The 17,502-nt window shown below is 47.6% G+C and overlaps 2 protein-coding genes across 11 annotated transcripts in view; one reads left to right on the top strand and one right to left on the bottom strand.

The window, feature by feature from the left end:
- The window catches only part of LOC115550605 (myosin-7B), a 28,042-nt gene extending 18,273 nt beyond the window's left edge, over positions 1 to 9,769 (top strand). Inside the window, exons 34-46 of one of the 2 annotated variants that reach the window (XM_030365796.1) lie at positions 220 to 403; positions 1,086 to 1,251; positions 1,866 to 1,990; positions 2,123 to 2,238; positions 5,030 to 5,216; positions 5,746 to 5,955; positions 6,061 to 6,186; positions 6,655 to 6,745; positions 7,359 to 7,438; positions 7,690 to 7,794; positions 8,339 to 8,434; positions 9,078 to 9,212; positions 9,361 to 9,769. In XM_030365796.1, the coding sequence (XP_030221656.1) occupies positions 220 to 403; positions 1,086 to 1,251; positions 1,866 to 1,990; positions 2,123 to 2,238; positions 5,030 to 5,216; positions 5,746 to 5,955; positions 6,061 to 6,186; positions 6,655 to 6,745; positions 7,359 to 7,438; positions 7,690 to 7,794; positions 8,339 to 8,434; positions 9,078 to 9,212; positions 9,361 to 9,372 (1,633 nt within the window). In that variant the 3' untranslated portion in view covers positions 9,373 to 9,769. Of the gene's footprint in view, positions 1 to 219; positions 404 to 1,085; positions 1,252 to 1,865; positions 1,991 to 2,122; positions 2,239 to 5,029; positions 5,217 to 5,745; positions 5,956 to 6,060; positions 6,187 to 6,654; positions 6,746 to 7,358; positions 7,439 to 7,689; positions 7,795 to 8,338; positions 8,435 to 9,077; positions 9,222 to 9,360 lie in introns of both variants that reach the window. The other variant, XM_030365786.1, reaches the window with a different exon arrangement.
- Positions 9,770 to 9,888: 119 nt separating this feature from the next.
- The window catches only part of LOC115550832 (extracellular sulfatase Sulf-2), a 26,503-nt gene continuing 18,889 nt past the window's right edge, over positions 9,889 to 17,502 (bottom strand). For 4 of the 9 annotated variants that reach the window (XM_030366181.1, XM_030366169.1, XM_030366198.1 and 1 more), the window contains exons 12-22: positions 17,243 to 17,372; positions 16,588 to 16,822; positions 16,026 to 16,215; positions 15,732 to 15,828; positions 15,515 to 15,609; positions 15,116 to 15,285; positions 14,807 to 14,949; positions 13,277 to 13,400; positions 12,918 to 12,954; positions 11,392 to 11,448; positions 9,889 to 11,061 (exon numbers count right to left, since the gene is read on the bottom strand). In XM_030366181.1, the coding sequence (XP_030222041.1) occupies positions 11,031 to 11,061; positions 11,392 to 11,448; positions 12,918 to 12,954; positions 13,277 to 13,400; positions 14,807 to 14,949; positions 15,116 to 15,285; positions 15,515 to 15,609; positions 15,732 to 15,828; positions 16,026 to 16,215; positions 16,588 to 16,822; positions 17,243 to 17,372 (1,309 nt within the window). In that variant the 3' untranslated portion in view covers positions 9,889 to 11,030. The remainder of the gene's footprint in view (positions 11,062 to 11,391; positions 11,449 to 12,917; positions 12,955 to 13,276; positions 13,401 to 14,806; positions 14,950 to 15,115; positions 15,286 to 15,514; positions 15,610 to 15,731; positions 15,829 to 16,025; positions 16,216 to 16,587; positions 16,823 to 17,242; positions 17,373 to 17,502) is intronic. The other 5 variants (XM_030366189.1, XM_030366224.1, XM_030366216.1 and 2 more) reach the window with 3 other exon arrangements.

Below are 17,502 nucleotides of genomic sequence, written 5' to 3'. Positions count from 1 at the left end.
GTACTATTGTAGTATGACTGTAAAACTGTAGTACTACTAGCTAGAACCACTTCTAATGTAGTACTACTTTAATACTGTAGTACTACTGCCTAGAACCACTACTACTGTAGTACTACAGTGTGGTACTACAGTAGTACAGTAGTACCACAGTACTACTCCTCACGGGAGGAGCTTGAGGCTCAGTGGCGCGGGACTGAGAGCCTGCTTCCTGTCCGACAGGAAGAAGCTGGTGGTGCGTCTGCAGAGCAGCGAGGAGGCCCTGGAGGCGTCCCGGGCCAGGTGGTCCTCCCTGGAGAAGGGCCGTCTGCGGCTCCAGACGGAGGTGGAGGACCTGGCGGTGGAGCTGGAGCGCTCCAACGCCGCCGCGCTCGCCCTGGACAAGAAACAACGCCACTTTGACAAGGTACCAGCAGCAGCCTGTGTGTTGCAGTGAGACAGCCTGTGAGTGTCAGTGAGACAGCCTGTGAGTGTCAGTGAGACAGCCTGTGAGTGTCAGTGAGACAGCCTGTGAGTGTCAGTGAGACAGCCTGTGTGTTGCAGTGAGACAGCCTGTGTGTTGCAGTGAGACAGCCTGTGTGTTGCAGTGAGACAGCCTGTGAGTGTCAGTGAGACAGCCTGTGAGTGTCAGTGAGACAGCCTGTGAGTGTCAGTGAGACAGCCTGTGAGTGTCAGTGAGACAGCCTGTGAGTGTCAGTGAGACAGCCTGTGAGTGTCAGTGAGACAGCCTGTGGGTGTATTGCAGTGAGACAGCCTGTGGGTGTCAGTGAGACAGCCTGTGTATTGCAGTGAGACAGCCTGTGTGTTGCAGTGAGACAGCCTGTGAGTGTCAGTGAGACAGCCTGTGTGTTGCAGTGAGACAGCCTGTGAGTGTCAGTGAGACAGCCTGTGGGTGTATTGCAGTGAGACAGCCTGTGGGTGTCAGTGAGACAGCCTGTGTATTGCAGTGAGACAGCCTGTTTGTTGCAGTGAGACAGCCTGTGAGTGTCAGTGAGACAGCCTGTGTGTTGCAGTGAGACAGCCTGTGAGTGTCAGTGAGATAGCCTGTGGGTGTATTGCAGTGAGACAGCCTGTCTGGTGTGTTGCAGATGGTGAGCGAGTGGAAGCTGAGGCTGGAGGAGAGCCAGACGGAGCTGGAGGGCTCTCAGAAGGAGGGCCGCAGCCTGAGCACGGAGCTCTTCAGGCTGAAGAACAGCTACGAGGAGGCCCTGGAGCAGCTGGAGACGGCCAACAGGGAGAACAAGAACCTCCAGGGTGAGGACCCCCGTCCCTCCCTCTCTCTGCCTCTCTCAGTCTACCTCTCCCCTCTCGCTCTTTGACTCTCCCTCTCCTTCTCTCTCTCTGTCTCTTGTGTTGGAGATGTTAGAGATGTTAGAGGTGTTGGGATGTTGGAGATGTTGGAGACATTGGAGATGTTACTGTACGTTCACACCAAAAGCTGTAAAAGATGCAAAATCGCCAAATAGCTCAAAACGCAACGCTGTCCAAAATATGTACAGCTCATATCGCTCTTGCGTTTTCTCGCGTATGTTTACTGGGACCCACGCCGACGAGAGACATCTAGATTCCGATTGGCTGGCGGTCATCTACAGCCGAAACGTTACCAGCTCATTTGCATAGAGTAGAGTTTCAGCTTTACAGCTTTAAAGCTATCGCTCAAGCGTTTTATCGCTCCAATCGCTTTATCGCTCATGTCTAATAGAAAGTGAATGGGCGTTTATCGCTCAAAACGCTTTACAGCTTTTGGTGTGAACGCACAGTTAGAGTTGTAAGAGATGTTAGAGATGTGTTGAGATTTTAGAGATGTTACAGATGTTACAGATGTCACAGATGTGTTGAGACGTTGAGAGAGATGTGTGTGTCTGCAGAGGAGATCGTGGAGCTCACAGAGCAGATAAGTCGAGAAGGGAAGACCATCCACGAGCTGGAGAAGATCAAGAAGGTTCTGGATGTGGAGAAGAGCAACATCAGAGCTGCTCTGGAGGAGGCAGAGGTAACCCTACTTCTGACAACCTCCATCCCCCAACCTCCATCTTATAGCCTCCTCAATATATATCAGTGTGGTTGTTGCCCACGGTTCTCAAGAGGAGAGCAGTTGGGGTACTAACGCTCCACGGTTCTCTAGGGAACTCTGGAGCACGAGGAGAGCAAGACTCTGAAAGCCCAGTTGGAGTTCCATCAGATGAAAGCAGAGGTCGACAGAAAGATCTCAGAGAAGGACGAAGAGATCGACAACCTCAGGTAACCAAACCGAACCAAACCAACGACCAAATCCGTTGTAGACTTGGACAAATCGTTCGAGTTTACGATTTGTTCGTAAATTCGAACAAATTGAGTGTATGATGAAGAAATATGAGGGAGGTTCCAAAATAGTAATGAGCTTCTCTCTGCATGCTGAGGAGCATGAGATCATTGAAACAATACATCATAAACTATAAACTAGAGCTGTCAAGCGATTAAAATATTTAATCGTGATTAATCGCATTAAAGGCCCACTATGCAACTTTTTTAGCCAAAATTACATTAAGTATGCAGGTTGAGAGTTATGCTGATGGTTCTGCATCAATTTCTGGGTCGATTGGTGGGTGTGTCATTTACCCATGTCGCCTCTCCAGTGAAAAAGCGCATATGCAACTTGCTCTGTTCGGACCGACACAATCCGGATGTGACGCAACGGAAGTATCCTCGAAAATGTAGTCAGATTGTAGTTTCGAAAATGCTTTACGGCACAGACACACACCCAAACATGGCACCGGCTAGATATAAACAGCCAGTTGCGAGGCAATTGTTGCATTCATCATGGATCAGCTGGTACGGCCACACCAAACGCGTTACTCGCGTTCGATAACGCGAGTAACCTCACGCTTGATCATTGTGTGGTGGTTACTCGGTTCAACGCTTCCAACGCGTCAACGCGCCAAAGCAGCTAGATGAGTCCATGTCCATGCAAGTGAACGGAGCGTTCCCTCTTCGTCATAACTATCAAACCAAACATCCTTCACATTCACCGAGCGAGTATTATGAAAGTAAAATGCACATTTCTCGCTAAAAATGTTTCCATAAACGCATTTAATGGCGTAACTATGTTACTATTTCCACCCTGAATAAAGATAGTTGTCGGCCGTGGCTGCGCTGGAGTCCGAGGTAGGAAACACAAACGCCGCCGTGTTTGGGTGATAGAGCTTAGATCGGGTTAGATTAAATAATCTCTGATATAAATAACAATAATCGGGTTGAATAACTTCACATGGTGTGTCTGGTGTGTTTCCAGCATTCGTAGTGTTGATCAGGAGAGAAATAGTCCGCCAAGACGTTTAGGTTGCTTAGCATCCAGAGACTCTGTCCATGCAAGTGAACGGAGCGTTCCCTCTCCGTCATAACTATCAAACCAAACATCCTTCACATTCACCGAGCGAACATAATGAAAGTAAAATGCACATTTCTCGCTAAAAATGTTTCCATAAACGCATTTAATGGCGTAACTATGTTACTATTTCCACCCCCAGAATAAAGAAAGATGTCGGCCGTATGCTTCTGTGCAAGGGTCACTACTCTCTGTCGGTGATGTCGGGTCAAGCTCCACGCTGATTGGCTATCGTGGCTAAGCGTCACGCGTTGGAACGTTGAAAGTTCTGAACTCCGGGCGTTGGTGCTTTACGGCACAGACCCCCAAACGCGGAACCGGCTCGATATAAACACAAGTAACTAAGGGATTGTTATATTCATCATAGATCAGCCGACTAAAAAGAGACAGAGAAACCCAATGTCGGAGGAACAGAAGAAGAGAAAAGGGAGACTGACCGACAGAGAGGCCAGACACGAGTAAACGTTGAGCAAGCTTTTCAGGAATAGCGTGAACTGAAAGAAAAAGAAGACTGCAAATCAGACGCCGACTCGGCCGTGTTGCTTTTGAAATTGAAAGTACCTTTGGGTGATCTTTGTCTTCGTGGTATTCTTGATGTTGATAGTCTCTGTACAAATGTGTTTGCTCAACCATTTTGTTGTGAGCCCTGTAAAAATTGTTTTCTCGACCGTTTTGTTGAGCCCTGTATGTTTCTAGCTTGCTTGGTTGCAACCATATAAACACCTTTGTTTCCATGGGTGTTTTGCTGTTCGTCCGTCTCGTCCCCCAGATACAGACTGAATCCCCGAATCCAGGTTCTTGTTTATTTAGATTATTATGTTGGCCAAACCTCTTACACTGATTGTTCTGTTCAACCTAAGATATAACAATTATAATCTAGGATATACATTCTCCCCGTCAACTATAAAAAAGGATGGATTTATGTTTATTGCAATACAAATACACCTTTAAAAATGTATAACCATGCCTACACTTTATGAACATCTACTTCGGACATGGCTCCACGCATTCGCCGGCTTCTTTGTAAACAAATGCACATGGCTCGCGTAGAAGTGCATGGGGAAGGGTCGTCAACGAGTTGTTACGACAGTGTTGTGAAATATCTACTACGAAGCTGTAGGGGGCGCTGTGTAGAGAAATATGCGTGCCAAAACCAAGAAAACAGCCAAGAAATGCCCGAAGTTGCATAGTGGGCCTTTAATGTCATAGTTAACTCTAATTAATCGCGATTAATCGCAAATTCTTTTTCTATGCTAAATATCCCTTGATTTTTTTGTCCCATAATTCTTCTCATTTTAATTCTCTTATTAACATGGTGAAGTGCATCGGCTTGCCTTGTGCAAATGATTTTTTATTGATAACAACATTGGCATATACACTGATCAAAACAGGACGATACAAAAAAAGAGCCTATAGTGCAATTAAACGACTGCTTTGAACAAATGTCATTTGAACATAGCAGTCAGGCTACTGCTTCTGTGTTTTGAGCCAAAGAAAAAAAAAAAAAAAAAGTTTTTTTTTTTTTTTTTTTATAAAATAATTGCGTTAATCGCGCGATAAAAAATTTAACGCCGTTAAATTTGGGTTGCGTTAACGCCGTTAATAACGCGTTTAACTGACAGCTCTACTATAAACATATACTATATTGATCGTGATGGTGCGTGTCAGGCATACTCACCAGCGCTCCCTGGAGGCCATGCAGACCAGCCTGGAGGCGGAGCTGCGTTGCCGTGGCGAGGCGGTCCGCCTCAGGAAGAAGATGGAGGTGGATCTGAACGAGATGGAGCTCCAGCTGAGCCAGGCCAACCGCCAGGCCGCTGAGAGCATGAGGCTCACCAGACACCTGCAGGCACAGGTACGCCCCTCATACTCACCTGTAGAGACATGTACGCCCCAAATATTCACCTGTAGAGACAGGTACGCCCCTCATACTCACCTGTAGAGACATGTACGCCCCAAATACTCACCTGTAGACAAAGGTACGCTCCTCCTGGTGTGTCCAGCAGTTAATGGGAATAACTAGCTGGTTAGTTTGTCCAGGTCCACTAATTGATGGGAATAACTAGCTGGTTGGTGTGTCCAGGTCCACTAGTTAAAATGAATAACTAGCTGGTTGGTGTGTCCAGGTCCACTAGTTAATAGGAATAACTAGCTGGTTGATGTGTCCAGGTCCACTAGTTAATAGGAATAACTAGCTGGTTGGTGTGTCCAGGTCCATTAGCTAATATGAATATCTAGCTGGTTGGTGTTTCCAGGTCCACTAGTTAATAGTACTAACTAGCTGGTTGTAGTGTCCAGGTCCACTAGTTAATAGAACTAACTAGCTGGTTGGTGTGTCCAGGTCCACTAGTTAATAGGACTAACTAGCTGGTTGGTGTGTCCAGGTGAAAGAGCAACAGGTGGAGCTGGATGACAAGTTCCAGCTGACCAATCAGCTGAAGGAGCAGGTGGTGTTGGTGGAGCGTCGCTGTTCGCTGCTCCTTGCCGAGGAGGCGGAGCTACGGAGTGCTCTGGAACAGTCTGACCACACCCACAAGATGGCTGAACACGAGCTAGTAGAGGCCATCGAGAGAGCCAACCACCTCAACACCCAGGTGAGACCCTGTGGTACACACACGCACACACACACTCACACACACGCACAAACATAGTCTGTGTGAATATGGTGACACTGACCCGTTGACCTTTGACCCCGGCAGGTGTCTGGCCTGGTGGCCATGAAGCGGAAGCTGGAGGCGGAGCTGGTGGTGCTGGTGGGGGAGGTAGAGGAGGCCGTACAGGAGGGACGCTCCACCAGCGACAAGGCCAAGAAGGCCCTCACCGACGTGAGTCACCTACAGCCACCACTAACCACTAACCAATAACCACTGACCACTAACCAGTTACCAGTAACCACTAACTACTGACCACTGAATATTAACCAGTAAATACAAACCACTAGCAACTAACCACTAAATATCAACCACTAAACAACTAATCACTTAATACTATCCACCAACGACTAACCACTAAATACTATCTACTAACCACTAACTACTTACCACTGAATACTACTCCTGCTGCTCCTCCAGTACAACATGTATCTTCATTATGTTCTCCTCCTCGTTCTCCTCCAGTAGAACATGTATCTTCCCCATGTTATCCTCCAGTAGAACATGTACCTTCATCATGTTTTCCTGCTGCTCCTTCTCCTCCTCGTCCTCCTCCAGTAGAACATGTATCTTCATCATGGTCTCCTCGTCCTCCTCCAGTAGAACATGTACCTTCATCATGTTCTCTTGCTGCTCCTGCAGGCGGCCCTGATGGCCGAGGAGCTGAAGAAGGAGCAGGACAGCACCACGGCGTTGGAGAGGATGAAGAAGAACATGGAGACCACTGTCAGAGGTACCTGTCTCACATGCTGTCCACCTGTCTTTCATACCGTTCACCTGTCTATCATTCTGTTTACCTGTCTCCATAGTGTGTACCTGTCTACATACTGTCTACCTGTCTACATACTGTCTACCATACTGTCTACCTGTCTTCATACTGTCTACCTGTCTCCATACTGTCTACCTGTCTTCATACTGTCTACCTGTCTCCATACTGTCTACCTGTCTCCATACTGTCTACCTGTCTTCATACTGTCTGTCTCCATACTGTCTACCTGTCTTCATACTGTCTTCCTTTCTCCATACTGTCTACCTGTCTCCATACTGTCTACCTGTCTTCATACTGTCTACCTGTCTTCATACTGTCTACCTGTCTTCATACTGTCTACCTGTCTCCATACTGTCTACCTGTCACCATACTGTCTACCTGTCTCCATACTGTCTACCTGTCTTCATACTGTCTACCTGTCTTCATACTGTCTATCTGTCTCCATACTGTCTACCTGTCTCCATACTGTCTACCTGTCTTCATACTGTCTACCTGTCACCATACTGTCTACCTGTCTACAGACCCTCTACCTGTGTGTATAAGCTACAGGTCCTGATGGCGTGTGTTTGTGCTCCAGACCTTCAGGTGCGTCTGGATGAATCGGAGCAGATGGCGCTGAAGGGAGGGAAGAAACAGCTCCACAAACTGGAGAGCAGAGTGAGTGACGCCTTCAAACATCCAACCAGAGTCTGAGTGAACCAGGGTGTCTGAGTGAACCAGAGTGTCTGTGTACCAGGCGACACTACCTGTCTCAGTGTGCTACCAGGTGAGGTAGCTCCCTGAGTTTTATCACCTGTGTGACCAGGTGAGCCTACCTGTCTGAGTGACCTGTGTGACTAGGTACCTGTCTGAGTGTTAATACCTGTGTGACCAGGTACCTGTCTGAGTGTTATCATCTGTGTGACCAGGTGAGGGAGCTGGAGACCGCACTGCTGCTGGAGGAGAAGAAGAGCGAGGAGGTCGTGAAGGGGGCCCGGCGTTACGAGAGAAAAGTCAAGGAGCTGACCTACCAGGTCAATCTACTGCTCGTCACTCGACTACTCTGTTTAACATCTCTTCACTCTGCTGCTCTTCACTCTACTGCTCCTGTCTGTTTAACATCTCTTCACTCTACTGCTCCTGTCTGTTTAACATCTCTTCACTCTACTGCTCTTCACTCTGCTGCTCCTGTCTGTTTAACAGACTCTACTACTACTGTCTGTTTAACATCTCTTCACTCTACTGCTCTTCACTCTGCTGCTCCTGTCTGTTTAACATCTCTTCACTCTACTGCTCTTCACTCTGCTGCTCCTGTCTGTTTAACAGACTCTACTACTACTGTCTGTTTAACATCTCTTCACTCTACTGCTCTTCACTCTATTGCTCTTGCCCTAATGGTTTCTGCACTCTAGTTTTATGACAGAATACTAGATAGATTGTATTTAGAAAATGTATCAAGTAATGTATAGATTATTTTGAAAACATGATGTAGATGCATGTATTATTGTAAAGAACAAGTATTTATCATGTACTGATCATATACTGATCATGTATTGCTGGTTTTCTTACTGTTTTCAGACAGAGGAAGACCAGAAGACTCTTCTGCACATGCAGGACCTGATAGAAAAACTGCAGACAAAAGTCAAGAGCTACAAGCGGCAGTCAGAGAACGCGGTAGGCTCTATCAGGAGACATCCGAAGGTTGTGTTTAGTTAGGAGACATCGATAAGCCCCAGATAGAGGACAACTACTGAAGCTTGGTATACAGTAATACAGTATATTATTAGCCAAACATTTCTACCTCTTGGTCCCTTTTCCATACAGAGAAAGATAGATTTCTCTGTACAGGAAAGTTATGGAGAACTTTATAAATCTTCTTCCAAATAACCACAGGGGAAAATGACACATGACTTGATAGACATGCTCTATGAAAAAAATGAAATATGGAAATCAGCAAACATTATTCTATGAATGACAAGTCCGCTTCAGAAGGTCCCAGGAACTGGAAACTGGTCGTGCAAATAGAGGACATCTCCCTCAGCAAGTGTCTCGTGTTTTGTGTCGTTAGCATTTTAGCAAGCACACTCTCACAGTTCGTTACGACGAAACGCATTCTAGTTTCGATATTCAATTTAGGGTTAATATTGCCATACGACATGTTTCTAATCGATTGAGGAGGTTTCTACAGGCATAAGGTCGCTACAGGACTGGGCTTTGATAAGACCGCTGAACCAGATGTGTTTTGTCCCCCAGGGGAAAGTCCTCATTAGGTATTATTAATAGAGCGAATGTGTGCGGTGCTGCTGCTGTCCACTAGGAGGAGCAGGTGAGCAGCAACGTGACGCGCGTCAGGAAGATGCAGCACGAGCTGGACGATGCGGAGGAGCGCGCGGGCATGGCGGAGACCACCGTCAGCAAGCTGCTAGTCCGGACCCGGCAGCAGACCACCAAGGTGGCCATGGTGAGCTTTTGTGTGTGGGTGTACCGTAATTTTTTTTTAAACAATCGTATGAAGCATTTGTAATCTGTGATATTGCCATGGAAACAGAAACACTGTACATTAACTGAATATAATTCATGACTCTTCTCTGCGTCTCCAGATCATTGAGTGAGGAGGACATCATGGTGGACCGCTGCTGCTCTGTGTGTGTGTGTGTGTGCGTGCACGTGTGTGCCCATGATGTGTGGAGTTTCAAAGGTCATCCGTGTGTTTCTGATTGTTGGTCTACTGTCTACAGTTACCAGTATCAACACAATATCACCATGGAGACCATCAGATTGACAGTGAATTCAAATTAAGTTTTTCAAGTCAGCATTGGAATAGTTTGAAGTGAATTTGATCATGTTGGGTTATGAGTTATTTTAAGGTCACAGGTCAGCTATTATGGATTATGAACAAAGTTGTCTGCTGATGGTGCTTTATGAAAAAGTTTTTTTGTGTTGGTGGTGCATTACGAATAAGGTTTGTGTGTTGCTGGTGCTTTACGAATAAAGTTTTTTGTGTTTGAATTGCACAACTCTGACTTTTCTTTTCAAATTTGCTTTCTGTACTGAAATAAAACACAGAAATAATGACGCACAAATGTGCATACACACAAACACACACACACATTTAAAGAGCGTTGAAACACAATCATAAAACACTTTATTGACAACTAACCAACTTACAGTACATCTCTGTACACCAGTGAACATTCTTCTCCTTGACAATCTCTTCATCTGCTCAGTGCTATGCTAACCCTCCTACGCTAAGCTAACCCGCTAAAAGAGCTCGACAATTCTTTAGGGGAGGGGCATGTATGTGTCTACATATCCAGTGTGTGTGCGTGTGTGTGTGTGTGTGAGCGAGCGGGTGTGTGTGTGAGACAGAGAACTGGATCGGGGGCACGGGGCAGAACAGCGTGGGGTCTGACCCAGGATTCAAACCGACACACCCTCTGTGTGGCGGGCTGCGACCTCTGTAAATACAACACATCTGTATCCATCCATCCGTAACACATCCCTGCTTTAGATCAGGACTGCCTCTCTTTCTCTCTCCAGCGTTCCGCGGGACTGCACCACAGATTGGCTTCGTGGTCCCAGGCTGAAGTTGCATTGCATCGTCGGTAAAGTAGTCATTAGATTAGTATATTTCAAAGTTCTTTGAATGTCAGGCAGGTGGCCCGTTGTCGTAGAAACAAACACTCAGTTAGAAGAGGAAACTCAGTTCAGCGGGAAGTGAGGTCATAATGTCCATAGAAACCAGTTCCTGTTCCCTACTGGGGCTCTCGAGAAACAAACAGTTTTTAGTCATGACTATTTAGCAATTAATACAATACTACAAGAATGCCGGGGAGGAGAGGATGAGAGGGAGAGGAGAGGGAGGAGAGGAGAGGAGAGGAAAGGGAGGAGAGGAGTCTTCTTCATCAAACTTCAAAGTAAATTAGATTGACAGGTTTCATCCAATCAGATGCCTTCAGAACACAGGTACTTGGACCCTGGAGAATCTCTCTCTCCCTCTCTCACACACACACACACCTGGGATGGTAGGGGGATGAAATCAGGCGTGGAGAGGTCACGTGTTTAGGGGCGGAGCTTCAATCCGTCCAATCCTTGAGTCACCCTTGGATGCAAAGTGGGTGGGGTTAATGATGTCAGAGATATGGCAGAAGATGATCGGCTGGCCTACAACACAGGAGCTTGGTCGCCTTGCAACTCTCCCGTTTCATCAGCAGCTGATAGGTCCTTCTGGCAGAGGGCGGAGTCAGCGGTCGACCAACCAGACGAAGGTTTAACCTTCCCAGCCTTCCCAGATCTGACCCCTACATGGACACACACACACACGCATCAAAACGAAAGCCTTTCCATGTCAAAGGCATCTCTAAGGATGGTTGTTTTTCAAAAGTAACAAAATCGAACAGAGAGACAGACAGACAAACAGACAGGAAGACTGGTAGGCTGACAGACATGCAAGCAGGCAGACAAGCAGGCAGACAGCTGACTGACACTAAACACACTACAAACACACACTACAGTGAGACAGATTAGGGGAGGGAGAGAGAGAGAGTGAGAGGGAGAGGGAGAGGGAGAGGGAGAGAAAAGGGGGAGAAGGCGAAGAGGGGGGGTAGAGGGGGAGGGAGGAGGGAACTCACAAGGTTCTGGGTGAGGAGGGTCTCTTGACTTTTGGCCATTTCTTCCTCTCAAACATCCTGATGCAACAAACACACACACGTGACACACTGTTACACACTCTGTAACACACACGTGACACAAACACTGTGACACACTCTTTTACACACTCTAACACACACACACACACACACACACACACACACACACACACACACACAGTGAAATACTCTGCTACACACTCTGTAATACACACACACACACGAGACACACTGATACACAATATGTAACACACACGTGACACAAACACTGTGACACACTCTTTTACACACTCTGTTACACACACACACGCACACACACACACACACACACACACACACCGTGAAATATTCGGCTACACACTCTGTAATACACACACACACCGCGACACACTCTGCTACACACTCTATCACACAAACACACACACTAGCCGCGTTTACATGGACACATCTATGCCGCATAGATTTCTATGCGGCATAGAAAATGGTCATGTATACGCCTCATTCGGAATACAATTATCTGTTCGGCATAGATTCTATGCCGAATAGAATAGGTGGTGTAGTCCGTTTTAAATCGCCATGTATACACTTATTCCGCATAGATTGGGGTTTAACTTAGAGCAGCCGCAGTAGTTCACTGAGCTCCGTCGGTACTTTTAAGCACACCGAACTTCACCGCTGTCAAGGAAAGTGGATTTATTGCCTGATTCACGTCTTTGTTATCACTCCGTAAAAGTAGTCCGGTAAGCGTGTCCGGTTGCTAAGCGACGGGACATGGGTGTTTATTAATGAAGTGTCCGCGCACGTCCGAGATAACTGTAAATGAGTAGGCTACTACTAGTACTTTTGCAGGCTGAACGTTAAAATACTTCTTAACTTAGAGAGATGGCAGCTGCAGTAGTGCGCAATTGGACCTTCGAGGATTCCTGGTCACTAAATTCCCGTAAGACCACTCTCTCCCACCAGTCTTGGCTGCGGACTCGCATCCAAATTCCTCTTGTTTGCGGCGGAGCATAGGGTAAATATAAAGATCTGACGAGAAATTGACGTTGCTGCGCTGTCCTCCTCCTTCTTAATTGAAGGAGCAGGCAGAGAAAAGCTCTCTCCTGCTGTGCTTTCATCAAAATCAAATTTAAAATCCCCGATAGTGATAAGACATCCATTATGTCGCCGCCGGTCCAGAGACGTGTCAGGTGTGCGCGAGAGACATAACGGACACTTTTGTTACTGCCATGTATACAGTACATTCGGAACACATTTTAGGAACAGATCTATGCCGCATAGAAATCTATGCGGCATAGATCTGCCATGTAAACGCGGCTACTGTAACACACTCTGCTACACTCTCTTCCTCAGCAGAAGCACCACAGCCCAAAGCGGGAAGGAAAATAACGGAAAAGACAAATTTCACATGCACTGTGTACGTCTGTGCGGGTGCGCTTGGCGTGCCTTCGTGCGTGCGTGTGTGTGTGTAGGTGTGTATGTGTGTGTGTGTGTGTGTGTGTGTGTACCTGTAGTCATCAAAGCTGCCATGTTCCTGTCCGCCTGCTAAACAAAACAGTTTGATTGGTTACTAACAAATCATCACCCGGCATTTCAAATGTTATTTGATTGGTCAGTAAAACATTCGGTCACCATTAGTAAACATTGTGAAGAACATTCTACAAACTGAAAACTAAACATCACTCTACCGGGCTCTACTGAGCGCGTGCGGGGGTTACAGTGTGTGCGTGTGTGTGGGGTCGTACCGGGCTCTACTGAGCGCGTGCGGGGGTTACAGTGTGTGTGTGTGTGTGTGTGGGGTCGTACCGGATTCTACTGAGCGCGTGCGGGGGTTACAGTGTCTGTGTGTGCGTGTGTGGGGTCGTACCGGGCTCTACTGAGCGCGTGCGGGGGTTACACTGCCTGTGGCCCCTGCAGCCTCTCAGCTCCATCAGCTGGACGTGCAGCAGGTTGAGCATCGTCCGGTCCAGAGAACTGACCGCATTCATCATCTGGAGAGCGAGAGAGAGACTACCATCATCATCAACATCATCTGGAGAGAGAGACCGTCATCATCTTCATCATCTGGAGCGAGAGAGAGACTATCATCATCATCAACATCATCTGGAGAGAGAGACTGTCATCATCATCATCATCATCTGAAGAGACAGAGAGAGACCATCATCATCATCATCTGAAGTGAGAGACCGTCATCATCATCTGAAGTGAGAGAGAGAGAGAGAGAGACTATCATCATCATCTGGAGAGAGACCGTCATCATCATCATCATCATCTGAAGAGAGAGAGACCGTCATCATCATCATCATCATCTGAAGAGACCATCAACTCCTTGAGAGAGAGAGACCATCATCCTCTAGAGAGAGAGAGAGAGACCATCATCCTCTAGAGAGAGACCATCATCCTCTAGAGAGAGAGACCATCATCCTCTAGAGAGAGAGACCATCATCCTCTAGAGAGAGAGACCATCATCCTCTAGAGAGAGAGACCATCATCCTCTAGAGAGAGAGACCATCATCCTCTAGAGATAGAACAACATACTCTAGAGAGAGAGAGACCATCAACCTCTAGAGAGAGAGAGACCATCATCCTCTAGAGAGAGAGACCATCATCCTCTAGAGGGAGAGAGACCATCATCCTCTAGAGAGAGAGAGACCATCATCCTCTAGAGGGAGAGAGACCATCATCCTCTAGAGAGAGAGACCATCATCCTCTAGAGACAGAACAATATACTCTAGAGAGAGACCATCATCCTGTAGAGAGAGAGACCATCATCCTCTAGAGAGAGAGAGACCATCATCCTCTAGAGAGAGAGAGACCATCATCCTCTAGAGAGAGAACAACATACTCTAGAGAGAGACCATCATCCTGTAGAGAGAGAGACCATCATCCTCTAGAGAGAGAGAGAGACCATCATCCTGTATAGAGAGAGACTATCATCCTGTAGAGAGAGAGACCATCATCCTCTCTCGAGAGACCATCATCCTGTATAGAGAGAGACCATCATCCTCTAGAGAGAGAGACCATAATCCTGTATAGAGAGAGACCATCATCCTGTATAGAGAGTGACCATCATCCTGTAGAGAGAGACCCTCATCCTGTAGAGAGAGAGAGACCATCATCCTCTAGACAGAGACCATCATCCTCTAGAGAGAGAGACCATCATCCTGTATAGAGAGAGACCATCATCCTGTAGAGAGAGACCATCATCCTGTATAGAGAGAGAGAGACTCTCTAGACTACTCCAGGAGGCTGGTAGTGAGCTCTGTAGAGTCTCTCTATCTGTGTGGACCACTGGAGTCGCTTTGATACAAGCCTCTGATACATGATGTACGTGCGTGTGTGTTCATGCGTCTGTGTGTGTGTAAGGGTTCATGCGTCTGTGCGTGTGTGTGTGTACCTGGTAGGGGTCGGTGTTGAGGTCAAAGTACTCCAGGAAGCCGGTGGCGAACTCACAGAACAGGAAGTTGTGTGTGGTGTTGATGGTCCGCAGACACCAGTAGGTGTTGTTGTTAGCACTGGTGCAGGCACAGAACGACCCCACTACACACACAAACACACACAATATAGATTATACATAATATATACACACAGAATTGACAAACTAAATAATCAAGATGTATATCTTTCTGTGTGTGCGTGCCTTCGTGCATGCATATGTGTGTGTGCGTGTGCGTGTGCGTGTGGGGGGGGGGGGTGGGGGTCTCACAGGTCCAGTAGGGTGGGGTCTGCCAGTGCTGGTTGTCGTGGGTGAAGCAGGTCAGTCCGGGCATCGAACACGTGTCGTTGTTCTTCATCCTCTTCATGACCTTCCTCATCTTCTTCCTCCTCCTCTGCTCCTTCAGCAGCCACGCCCTCTGACCAGCCGCACCCAGCCTCCTGACAAACACCACCCAAACACCGTTATACATGGGACAGACACCACCCAAACACCGTTATACATGGAACATACACCACCCAACATATACTCTGTTATACCAGACACCACCCAAACATATACACAAATATATTGTGCATGTGTGTACGTGTGTGTGTATACGTGTGTGTGTGTGTGTGTGTGTGTGTCTGTATGTGTGTGCGTACTTGTGCGTGGGCGTGTGTAACTTACTTATATTTGTTACAGTTACACTTCAGGGGGCGGGCCTTCTTCAAATGACCTCTGACCTCCCTCAAGTTCTTTATCTTAGTCTGCAGCGTCTCGATCTTATTGGACGAGACAGATGTCAGACAACCGGTCGGTAGCAAAGAGAAAATGTTAGCCTGTCATTCAGCCTGTCAGCCAGTCAGTCAGTCATGTAGTCAGTCAGTCAGTCAGTCAGCAGTACCTGGTGGTCTATGCGCAGCTTGTGGTCCTTCCAGGCCTGTATGGACTGGTACAGACCGGTATCACAGCTCACTGTGTCGTTGGCTAGGATAGAACACCTATTGCACACACACACACACACACACACACACACACACACACACACACACACACACACACACACACACACACACACACACACACACACACACACACACACACACACACAGAGATTGGTGTAGTCGTACACAAATCAACTGTCAGATTGCTCGGCATTGGATTGGATTGTATCATACACACGCACACAGACACACACCTCTCTGTCACCCTGATGGATTTGGGCGGAGCCAGGGTGCTGGGGACTCCTCCCATTCCGCTGGAGTCCTCATCAGACTGATGGCTGATTGGCTGCCTGGTGGCCCCGCCCAGCAGGCTGTGGTTGCCCTGGTAACTGGACACCGAGCGGCTGAAGCGGTTTCGGGAGTAGCTCTTCAGCACTTTGAGTTCTGGACCAACAAACAAATAAACAAACAAACAAACAAACAAACAAACAAACAACCAGAGGCTGATGACCTGAGGGGACGTCTAGAGGAGCACGGTGCAGTACTGACATCGCCCACTAGAGGGCGGAGTCCCCCCAGACATCAATTCCACCATGGAGTCCCCCTTTGGAGAACCCGGGTCCACGATAGCCCACCAGTACAAGACCAGGGGGTCCTAGATCCCAGACCTCCTGTCTAGGATCCACCGGTCTTGGACCGTAGGGGCCAAGACCACCGGTCTAGGACCTGCCCCACATCAGAGGGCCTAAGCCGACCCTGGGGTTCTGATAGGCTCATAGTGTCAAAGTGAGGGAGCCAATGAGAGACAGGACTCACTCTTCTTGGAGACAAGGAACTTCTTCTTGAAGGGCCGCAGTGAGGAGGGGCGTGGCCTCACCGCCGGGCCGCCGCAGTCACATGACCCCATCCTCCGCTGGTACAGCTGGGACTTGATGCTGATTGGACGCAGGCGTTTGGGCGGACCCTTCTGGAAGCTCTTGGCCACGCCCCCTTCCGTCTTACATTTGTGAAGGCGCAGCTTCCCTGTGGAGTCCTCTACACACTGCCACTTCTACTCACACACACACACAGGGGAACGCACGCACACGCACACACACACACACACACACACACACACACACACACACACACACACACAATGTAATAGTAATTTTGGTATCAATCATGCCAAGCTTTTCCATTCCATGACTGATTTAAGCAGTAGTACCACTTCTAGTAATAGTACTACTCATTCTAGTGGAACTAGGGAACCACTACTACAGTACAAGTACCAGCACTAGTAATAGTAATACTCTTTCTAGAGGTACTAGGGTATAAGTACCACCACTAGTACTAGTAATACTCTTTCTAGTGGTACTAGGGTATAAGTACCACCACTAGTACCAGTACTACTCATTCTAGTGGTACTAGAGTATAAGTACCACCACTAGTACTAGTACTACTTATTCTAGTGGTACTCGGGTATAAGTACCTGTCCCGTCTGCTGACAGGGGGTCTGGTACTCGTTCCTCTGACACAGGTCTTTCACACGTTGGTGTTTGGGCAGGAAGTTCTCCTCCTGGGACACTTCCTGTCCGTCCACACGCTGGGGCAGCAACTTCCTGTCAGGTAGCCAATCACAACACAGCTCTCTGACTCATCGTAGTTCACAGCAACAGTGAGAGAGAACTTGATAACAGCATGTCTGGATGAATAGGAACAATGTTAGTTATTAATAATAAGAATGATTTA

The sequence above is a fragment of the Gadus morhua genome, chromosome 1 (assembly GCF_902167405.1).
Source record: "Gadus morhua chromosome 1, gadMor3.0, whole genome shotgun sequence".
Classification (NCBI taxonomy): domain Eukaryota; kingdom Metazoa; phylum Chordata; class Actinopteri; order Gadiformes; family Gadidae; genus Gadus; species Gadus morhua.
This window is presented reverse-complemented; position numbering and strand designations above follow the sequence as displayed.